Consider the following 11,357-nt stretch of genomic DNA (forward strand, 5'->3'; position numbering starts at 1 on the left):
TGTATGTATTTATATTTTGACCAAAATGATTTTAATATGGTATTAGGTTAGTTTCATGATTCTAATGATGATTTAATAATTTATTTTGGATTACTTATTTCGAAGTTAATTTATTGAAAATCATTTTATTTCAATAATAACGCCATTTTTAAATTGTGTTTTAAATTAAATAATATAACTAATGTTAGAGTGAAGATAATATCGTTTGCTTTTAAACATTTGCAGAAGCAAGGTTAAAAGACTATTTTCGTCACAATTATTTTTAAATTTTAATTTCAAATGCCCCGTAAAATTTCGATTGAATTACCATAAGAAAATTCTTGATATATATATATATATATATATATATATATATATAATGAAGGAATGAATAATGTCATAGCCAAACAAACTCACCTAAGCAGAATAAGAGAGGCTACATAGTCATTAAAGTCTAAAGAAGATGTCTTTAGCTTTTGATCTACAGTAATATGTGTTATTTCCATGAATCAATAGAACAATTTTGTCCATACTATAATTCCTGACATATTGAGCCATTTTTAATGTAAAATTCTAGTTTATAAACGCAATTTTATAAGTATATTTAATTATAGAAATAAATAAAATATTTTATCCTATCTTAATAAACTTAATATTATATTGCATAGTTAAAACCGGCCTTATTTTTTTATTTTGGGTAGTACATCTTGCTTACATTAACTTACTAAAATTTAAAAATTATGAAGTTCTGATAAATTTGCCTAAGCTACTACCAAATTTGACTAATCTCTCTTTAGGATTCCACCTTAGTCCAAATCAAGCCCTGGCCTATATTAAATATATATACTAACCCCGTTGCACATATATATATCTAGTGTGAATTTTGAGAGAGCGTAAGTTTCGACTGGAATAAAACCATCTAGCAGTATAATTCAAATGAACTAACCTGGTCTATTTTACCCATTATATCATTAAGAATCTTTAGAATACTCATTAAAAGAAATTGAGTATTTATTTTAAATATTTCCTTCAATAAATTCAACGGTTGCGTTTTCTTTTTTATAATTATGAAACTTATATCATAGTTAAATTATCATTTTATTTAGATATAACATCATTTTCTATATTTCAAACCCGATGGAGATCTTATAGGGCTATAATTTAAAACCTTAAGTTAAAGGTTAGAATTAGTTTAGGGCCACGAACCCACACTGAATCTTGACCCTAGATTTATTTTTATAAACAATCCTCGAGCCTGAAAAATTCATTTATTTTTATCCCTTTAAATCCCGAATTATTTTGAAAATTAAAAAAAATCTTTATTTTCTAAAAATATTTATAAAATCTGCAACAAGAGGATTTCGTTTTAATCATTGAAAATCTTGAAATAGTATATATATTTTATTTGAAATGAAAAGTTTTAGAAAGAAGGCCTCTATAGATGCTAACGCACATCTCGAAATAACGCTAATTTGTAAAACCTTTAATATCATAAACGATACCTCTCTGCAAATATTTGAGCGAAACATCTTATATGAATAGTATGACTAAAAAAATATGTATAGATATGATTTCATAAGAAAATGGGTGGGAGGGGTAGTACAAATCACCCAATTATATATGCAACTTACTTATAAATTTTTTGAAAGACGCTAAAAACTTCTAGTCTTCATGGCTAACCCTAGAATAAAATGTGAAAAATTACTTTTTTAGAAATTATTTATTTTTTAATATATAAATAAAATAGAGTTTTTCTAAAAAAAATAATTACAATTATTTGATTTGTTTTAAGCCGCCATTGTCATTTTAAAAAAATCATTTGAGTAAACAAAATGGTGTCAAGCATATTTATAAGTTTAAAAAAAAATAACAAATCACATTGGTAAAATCAACAATTAGTTGTTATACAAAGTATAAATAATATTTAAAAAAGGAAGATAATCAAGTGACAGGTTCCACCATATCTTTTATTATTTCGTCTAATTTATTGGCAAAAATTTCGAAAGAAAAATTATTTGTCACGTGCTTTACACAATCTTCGGGCTTGATTCTTGTAGAATTTTCAACATCGCCAGAAGATACCTTGTCCCAATCGTTGTAATCTAAATTACATAATTTAAGCATGTATTATATTAATTTCACACGTAGAGGGGCGTGTTTAAAAGTTTATATATAAAACTTTGAATATTTTTTTGAATAAATATTAGATAAACTTTGATAGGGTGATATGATTGTGTTTATTCAATCTCGTAAAAATTACGTCTATATAATTATTTATCATCTTAAATAACTATTTTCTTGATTTTATAAGGTTTGACCAAAGCTTGGCTTTAAAAAAAGGGGGGTGGATTCAGATTGAACGAAATTCTTGAAACTAACCTATAAAATTATTAAAAAGGGTGGTATCCTGTTCGTTTTTTCAAAACTTGCTTCAGTTTAGCTGAGGCTAAATAGATTTTGAACTAGGACACCCATATTGGTTTAGTGCATTAATAAATATTATTTGTAATTTATATATTCTTCGGTATAAATAAACGATATTTACGTAAATCTTAAATAGTCTCTTTTTTAGGCTGTTTAGAGAAAGCTATATATATATATATATATATATATATACATCAACAGATGATTGTTTAAAAATAAGACGAACCAAGACACGGCTTTAGAGTTTAAAATAAAAAGAGTTCGAAGTGGGTTTAGGATTCAGGTTCTCAGTTTTGTTCAAACTCAGCTGATCAATTTTACCGGAAAGCGATTTCTTAAAAGGCACTATACCCTCTTATTACTATTATAACTAAAATAAATTAATTTTTGAATCTTAAATGACAAAAAAAATGACCAATAGTTGAGCACTGATTTAGTCACAACGATAAAATAGTATTTACCTTTAAACATGAATAATAATAATTTAAATATTTTAAAACCTTCTTCACTGTCATTTTTATCGGTTAATTCGCTTTTGAGTAATCTATTTTCAAAGCATTCTTCGGACATAAGATTTTTTTCAAATTCGGAGTCAGGGTTTGCATCTTAAATATGTATGATCATTAGTATTAACATAAAATAGTTGTACCGATATTATTATTATTATAAAATGATCTGATTTCTAAATTTTCATTAAAAACGATATTGAGGATAGAAACCCCTCCCCATTAGAAAATGGTAAATCGGACCACTGTAAAGTGATGATATAGTAAAAGTTAAAGATCTGGTTCTAAAGGCATAAATGGGAAAAGGCTTAGTAGCTTCTAACAAATAACTATAACAATCAGCCGTAGTCATATGGCCGAAGATCGGGAAGCCAAAAAAAAAATTATTCTACCAAAAATGTCTCTACTATCGGTATAATGGTTATTGATGTAAATGGGAGAGGAAGCGGCAGAAGATGAAACCGATTCTATAGTAAGAGACGAGATTTTGCGTTGAAATGGTTCGTCCCGCTGATTTGGGTTATAGTCGTATTCGTAATCTAATGGATATATTGTATTATGTCTTAGTTATTTTATGATAAGGATTCGAGAAATTAAAAAAATATTATTTTACATAACTTTGTCTTGATTTTGTTTTTATATAAAGGTAATCATAATACCTTTATTTTCTCTTGATCTTCATAGCAGTCGCGTCGCTAGGGGGGGGGGCGCAGGGGCTCGAGCCTCCTGAAAAATTCAAATAGCCCCCTGAAGCAAAAATATTTTTTAAAAATATCTCCTTAATATCTCCTTGAACTAAAAATAAATTTTTTGATTGCCCACTGAATGATTTCTTTTATAATTCCATATATAGATATAATTTTATCATTTGGAAATTAATAAGACTTTAAATTTTTATTAAATGAATATTATTTTAATTATTAGATAAGATTAATACATATAAATTATATTTTCACTATGTCAGCTTGCAATCAAATTCTGTATTAAAAATATAATATCAATAATTACATATTAATTTAGCTTTAACAGCTGAAGTTTAATCGACTTTTATTATTTAACCCTAATTAAATAAATATAATCATATATTATTTGAAAATTAACAAATTTAATATTGTAATTAGCCGAGTTCAAAATGACTAATCAACTGTATATTTATTTTGAAATTTTATTATCATATCTTAAAAATATTTTCAAGGTTCAAATAAGTATAAGAGATTTCTTTATAAAAAGTAAGTAGAGATATAGTTTATAATCCTCTACTATATACAGTTGTTTATAAAATATTAGATATAATGACACTTTTATAGACGTATTTGACATTTATATAATATATTTCAGTTAATATTATAATAAATTTTACCAATAAATAATTTGATAATAAATTTAATAACAAATTACATTCCTGTATTTAACGCCATCTATTTAGTTATAAATAATTTTACAAATTAAACATTTTCTTATTCATTCTGCAATAGATGTTATAAATTTGATATCTTTTCTTCTCTTTTTTTACATGTTTTTACCTATTTTTTTCTTTTTCGAAAAACAGTCTTGAGTTAAATTCTTAATACAAGTATATTTTTGATATTATTACAAACTACTATTATTTTAAGATATAATAACCAAGGTGGTGAACAATATATAAAATCTTAATTGTTTCATAATATCATTCCGGTCCTTATTTTATAGTTAGAAAATGTTTCATTTCTAATATGGCATTGCCGTGTAAATAACTCCAGGCTTCAATATATTTGCATAATTATTTCTTCCAAAGATTTTTATGTTTTTATATTATCAATCTGTCCAACATAATAAATTCTGATAGTTTACATCGTGAGTGTCATGTCTATTACTGCAAATTAACCAGCATCTATTATTTGTGTTGCTATGTAATTTAAAATTATTACTATAACGTCGGAGAGCATATAATTTCATATTTTAGATAAACAATAATGGTCAACTGTGTAGTCTTTTATATATCGTTTAAAATGGAAGATAATCTTTTAGAAATTTAATATCTCACAATAATTTTCTTGATTACTTATCTAATAATGTCATCTAAGAGGAAGCTCTAACCACCATATAGTTTTATGATTTGGATTGGTCGTTCATACTCTCTCCTTTAAAAATTGTATATTTGGTTTAGGCCTATAAATTTTTCCTTATTAGTCCATTCTATAAAACATTTTCTAAAATGGTAACAGAGAGTTATACTAGTTTGATAACTTTTGTCAATGTAAGTTGCTAAGAATTATATTATTGCATTATGTGGTTTTTTATATGCCAGTTTATTTTGTATGCATAATATAATAAATGATAAAATATGAAAATAGATAAATTGTTCAGAGTTAACAAATTTTAATAAAGTATAATATATTTATATAAAACCGGACCGAAGGCCCGCAAATAGGGGAATTTTTTTAGTTGAGCCCCCTGAGATTGTGAAGGCTAGCGACGCCCCTGCTTCATAGATAAAGATATAAAACTTACACATTATTAAATTTTTATATTAAATAAGGAGATTAAAGTTAAGGTTGTCGCTTAATGATAATTTCCAAACACGATATATTACATTGTACATTTTTTTGTCCATTAAAAAATCGAATCGTTGCGAAGATTGGATAAAAAAAATCCTAATATTATTAAAACATATTACTAAGTTCTTACCTATACAGTTAATTATTTTCTTAAACCACGGAAGTTTTTAATTTTTAATAAATAAAAATCAAATACCTTCACAAATTCCCGACTTTGCCTTATCACCTTCTTCGCAACCGTTAATGCATTTGAACATTGCCCGAGAGAATTCTTTAGCATCTCCGGGGGGCTTACATAGGTAACCCGTTTTACCGGGCACAATAGTTTCCAACGGTCCTCCATCCGCTATAGCTATAACCGGTTTGCCATGGATAGATGCCTCTAAAGGAACTATGCCAAAATGCTCACCTGTGGGTGTGTAACAAAGAGCGACACATGAGCTTGAGAGAGTTTTAATAATGTAAACATGTTAAAAAATAATTTATCTCCTAACAAATAGAAGCAGACCATTTTCTTTATAAAATTTATCCTCCCCAAACTATTAAAAAAATGGCGTGAGTGGTGTAAGAAAGTAAGATTTCATTTGATTTGACAAAATTTTAAAAAAATTCTGAGGGGGTCGGATTGAAACCGGTTGATTTATGGAATTCACCATTAATATAATTTAATATGATTTGGATCCGGTGGATTGTTTTCTGAGTTTTTGATACAGTTCTAGTAGCGGTTCTAGCAGGAGAAGAAGATGAAAGGAAATGTCGGGTAATAATTATTAACTTTTAATATGGAATAATATTATAAAACCAATAGGACTTGATTTAATATTCCTTATGGATAATGGAGTGAATTGAGGCAAATCAGAATAAGTCTCGAAACCAAGGCCTTCTAACATGGGGGAGAAGCGAATTATTCGAATAATATGGACATTAGATGAATTATTAGAATAATTAATTTATTCCAAATTATTTGCCTAATTTGCTACATTCCAATAATTTGATCGAAAACTCGAATCATTCGGAATGATTAATAATATGTTTTTTAATAAAATTTGCCATTTTTATTAATAACCTATTGATCTAATGGGTGATATGATTAACAAGGTATACTTAAACTCCTCGTGAAAGGCTTTTCTTAGTTGGAACTAATAAGGTGTCATAAATCTCATGTTATTTAAAAGAATAAATAAAAAAAATACTTTTATCTTAAAAATTAGTTTGGAATTATAAATTAAATTAATATGCTTATTAATTTCATTAATAACTTGATCTCATGTTTTTTATTATCAGATTATTATAAATATTTTTTCTTGTTGGAGATTAGATATGCAAAATAAAAATGAAAAATTCTGTCAATATATTTTTATATAAACAATTTATATATATTTTAAAAAAACGAATTATTTGAATTAAATACAAATAGTAAATTTTATTATTCATAAGAATACTAATATTAAATTATTCGATTTAGATAGGATAGGGTTCCTTTGTAAAGGAAAAGATGCAAAACATTTGGTGAATTTTTTATTTATTATAAATAATTATGCAAATATGTGAGCATTTATCAGAAATGATTGTAAATTGATATATTTTTCAATAATATTATAATCATTTATATTCATATACACGTTGTCAGACTCTTTAATTTAAAATTGAAATTGCATAATTTAAAAAATAAAACAATTAACTTAAATCAGTAAATTGTTCTTCAAATATTATAATGAAAATTTATAGAACAAAGGATTCTGCATTTTAAAATAAAAATTATTTAGGATATTTTGTTCACCGGACATTTTTATCGGTCAGTTTATAATCTAACATTTTCGGTTTGCATTATATTATTATTTTAAAAGAAAGAAAAAACATACCTCAATAGAGCGTTTTTTTGGTTATTGGAGATAGACTTGAGGAAAACAATATCTTCAGAAGGGATAAGTTTCAAATCTTCGTAGGCTAGATTGGTGAGGCGAGAGTAAGTCGTCAGATTTTCCGGCAAATTGGAGTCGAAACCACCAGCTATAACCAGACCTAAGCTATCGGGGCTTGAATGACGGTTAGATTGCGAGACGATATGGCGCAAATGAACTTTATATGCAATTATTAAATTACTGTATTAAAGATAAAACGATAATTTCTTGCTTTTCCCTATTGCAAAATCAAAAGAATTCATTTATTTTCAAATGTATTTAAATAAATAATAAATGTAATATAATAAACATGTTAATAAAAGAAGACATTTAGATATAAATTATAAAGCAAGAACATTGCATTATTATAATTGATATGTAAATATTATAAAGAGAAATAGATTATTTTTTTAAAAAACAATTAAAATTAACTACTCCACTTCGCGATCTACAGAGGTCAATTGTTTTTATAAATGATACGCTAAAAAATCTTGTCAATTTAAAGTAATAGGAAACCATATTTTTGATGTTACCATAAAAATATATAATGGGAAATATCTGACCTAATAAATTTAGGCATATAAATAAATTTTATGACTAGTGACCGGGTAAGAGTGAACAACAGACGGATCAAAATAGGTTTTCTCCCAGGGTAAAGCTTTTTGTGAAACTAAACTATTCACTAAATGGTAAAATTTTATATGTTTTCTTTGCATTCCGATTCATTTTAAAGAGAGATGAGCAATTTTTGTGTTTGTAAAAAAAGGCTGATTTAATCATTAAGCCCTTAGTATATTTAGTAAAATTAATTGAACACTTATTTCAACAAACTATGACTCTTTTTAACTTAAAAATATACTCGGTATTTATAATATGGTGCAATCAATTTTGAACATAAAATCTTCTATAAAATTAAATATTTGGAAAATAAAATTAGATTATCGTCAGTCACACTGCAAAACTTCAATATTTTCAAAATTGTTCAGGTGAATTAAAAAAAAAAACTTTTTTTCAAATTAGTACATTTTAATAAGAAAAGCTAATAATCATTTGATTAAAAAAAACATGTTTTATAGTTAAATATCACAAATTATATTTTATTATTGAAAAATAATTACCCCATTGCAGGGTTGTGTAACCGGTCAAATACGATTCAGTCAATTGACTCAAATAAATGTTTTAAGACAATATAACCCTTATAATAGTAAAATGAATCTACTTTAAAATATTTTTTAAATTAATTTTCATCAATCCCTTATATATATTTAATAGTAAAATGAATCTACAATATTAAATTTATAATATTTTTTAAATTAATTGTCATTTAATAACTAATGTTTCACTGCAGTCTTGTTTGTTCTTATTCAAATTCAATATTTATAATCAATTTCCCTGTTGTCGAGATCTTCGATTGATTTTTGTTTCAGTAAGAATGTTAACCCGAATTGACCAATTTCTGAAGAAGAAGTATAAATAGGGATTTCTAGTAAAATGTAACTTTTATTAATTGGTGAGCAAAGCTAATTCTACTAACTTGAGACTGGAATCTGATTGTTTCTTATGGAAGTTACAGCCTGATTGTTTCTTATGGAAGTTATTTGCTGTGATCACATGTATTTATATTGTTTGTTTCTTTTTTCAAACATATTTTCTTTTTCTTCAGATTTTTTAGAGTTTTGACCTCAAATAGTCCTCCAGTCATTTGACTGAATTTAACTGGTCAATTGACCAATTTGCCAACCCTGCCCAAATGTGATAAAAAACATTTTTCCTATCTTATTAATTTCATGTTTTTAGGTAATAATATATAGGTTTCTCTAAAAATAACATTTTTGAAAAAATATCACATATATTAGGTTTTGCAATGATTTGGCAATATGTTTATAATTTTAAAAAAATATAATATTTGTTCCATTTTATATTTTAAAAAGTTAATAATCTTTCCAAATTTCATAATGGAATATTTCTAGCACATGATTCAAGAGATATAATAAAATTATTATTGCAATATTGGATTAGAAATATCAGGTTTAAAGCCAATAATGATATTATAATATTTTTTTAAAAACTAATTTAAAAAGGCTCAAATTGAATAAAAAAATATTTAAGAATTCTACAGTTAATTAATAAATATGGATTCTATAATATATAATTTAATCTCCATATTATTAACCATTATAATATCTTAATCTCTCCCCAATATTATTCTTGCTCCTTAAATACACCCCCCCCCCCCCAAATTATATTTGACATTATATATGACATGCTTAGAATATATCTTACAAAAGGCACGAAGGACTAGGTCAATATTCTTTTTCCTTTCATATCTATTTAGAGAGAGAAATATATGGTCTTTGGGAATTTTAAACAATTCTTTTATATACAAATCATCTGCATCTGAACACTTATAATTCAAACATTTTTGAGATATACAAGGATAAAGTACATCCAACTTTTTTTGAAAATACTTATTATTGTGAAATGTTTGTTTGACAATAGAAGCTTAACCTTAAAATAATATAAAATACAAAATATATATTTTACCAGTATAGTTGCTATTGACAATTAATTTATCTGCATATGACATGGATATCTCTTCCAACCAATCTAAAGGGTATCTATAAAAAAATTTGAGCCAACTATCCCTTTGCGATAATAAGAGATCTGGAAAATGACAATAGAACAAAACTTTATAACCAAATAATTTAAGCAAAGGCACACCAACAGGAATTTGATCACATATAATCAAATCACTAAATATATTATTATATATAATATACAATGTTAAAAATAGGAATCGGAGGTATGCAAAACAAGCATAAAAATAATGATAAAATAATTTCCGAGGAATCCAATCTCCTACAACTTTTATATCCAATTGTGTTTTAGTTTCATCAAAGCAATGATTACGATTATAATGATTAGTATATATTTTAATTTGATGATTTTTAGTTTTAAGAGCCAATGCAATATCAATGATAAGTCTTTCAGCCCCTCCTATGCCTAAATCTGGATGAAGAATAATTATTTTCATTTTTTATAAACCATATGATAGTGGATTGTTTAAAAATATAATAATATAATAAAGTGTTAGGCTTATCCTATTAATAAAAAAAAATTGATATCAATAAAGCTAATTTTCTAATAACACATAGGTATGTAAAGTGTTGTAATTAAAGTTTTATTTTGTTATAAATTTCGATGTAATGTCAAGAAGATTTCAATAAATTAATATTCAGTTTATTGAAGTTTTGATGAAGATGAAATAAAAGATTCTATTGTTCATTAAGTTACAAAATATATAATATTATAATAGCCTCTCTTTGGCACCGTTTATAAAAATTTGGTCAAAGGGATAACAAAGCGTAAATTAAACTACCAGGAAAGCAAGCGAATTTTTATTTGAGATAAAATATTAGTATTTGAAAATGAGCGGAATTTGTCTGTTTTTTGAAAATGCTTGTGCCAAATTTTAAAAGCTATTTGTCAAAAAAAATTACTAGTTAAAATCAAAGATAGATTTGTTAATCTATTACTATTCATCCTATGGAGTTAAACTATGAAAAATTTTTGGCTTGGTTCTTCAAATTTCAAATTGGCGTTTTTGTCTTCCTTTTCCCATAATCAATGTTTTTTATTCAAATTTCTAGAGCTATATAATATTTTAATTATATTTTAAAATCACTATTCATTTAAAATTAATTACCCGTATTAAATTGAGAGACCTGAACTTAATTTCTAATATTTTATTAACTAAAACCACCAAAAATATTTAGAACTAGTCTTGTTAAATAACTATATTTGAGTCGAATTTTAAAAACGGCTTACTAAATATTTATCCAGAAATCACGCAAGTCTGAAGATTTTTCTCATAGATGGTACAAAAGTTTGGACACCTATTAACGAAATCACGAGGCTTAGGCAATGCATATCTTCTGGCTTGGCTAATTACAATCTGATTCAAATTTAATAAAGTAAAAGGGAAAAAGGCATATATTGTTTTGTGTAAC

At 25.6% G+C, this 11,357-nt stretch overlaps 1 protein-coding gene across 1 annotated transcript; it reads right to left on the reverse strand.

Annotated features, from left to right (window-relative positions):
* Nucleotides 1-1,748: 1,748 nt before the first annotated feature.
* Nucleotides 1,749-10,409, reverse strand: LOC135931018 (alpha-1,3/1,6-mannosyltransferase ALG2-like). The gene is made up of 7 exons (XM_065467867.1): nt 9,892-10,409; nt 9,631-9,849; nt 7,309-7,525; nt 5,643-5,887; nt 3,302-3,448; nt 2,904-3,008; nt 1,749-2,081 (listed from the first exon to the last, which is right to left on the reverse strand). The coding sequence occupies exons 1-7, from the start codon at nt 10,379-10,381 to the stop codon at nt 1,921-1,923; spliced, it is 1,584 nt and encodes a 527-aa protein (XP_065323939.1). The 5' UTR covers nt 10,382-10,409; the 3' UTR covers nt 1,749-1,920.
* Nucleotides 10,410-11,357: the final 948 nt, after the last annotated feature.

Source organism: Gordionus sp. m RMFG-2023, chromosome 1 (genome assembly GCF_954871325.1).
Source record: "Gordionus sp. m RMFG-2023 chromosome 1, tfGorSpeb1-WG-v2, whole genome shotgun sequence".
NCBI lineage: Eukaryota > Metazoa > Nematomorpha > Gordioida > Chordodea > Parachordodidae > Gordionus > Gordionus sp. m RMFG-2023.

What these genes read in the sequence shown, in the direction of transcription:
- LOC135931018 (XM_065467867.1), bottom strand. Translation starts at nt 10,381, where the DNA reads ATGAAAATAATTATTCTTCATCCAGATTTAGGCATAGGAGGGGCTGAA. An exon ending in TGTCAATAGCAACTATACTG is followed by an intron (nt 9,850 to 9,891) that starts GTAAAATATATA and finishes TTTAAGGTTAAG; the next exon opens with CTTCTATTGTCAAACAAACA. An exon ending in CGATAGTAGAGACATTTTTG is followed by an intron (nt 3,009 to 3,301) that starts GTAGAATAATTT and finishes TACATATTTAAG; the next exon opens with ATGCAAACCCTGACTCCGAA.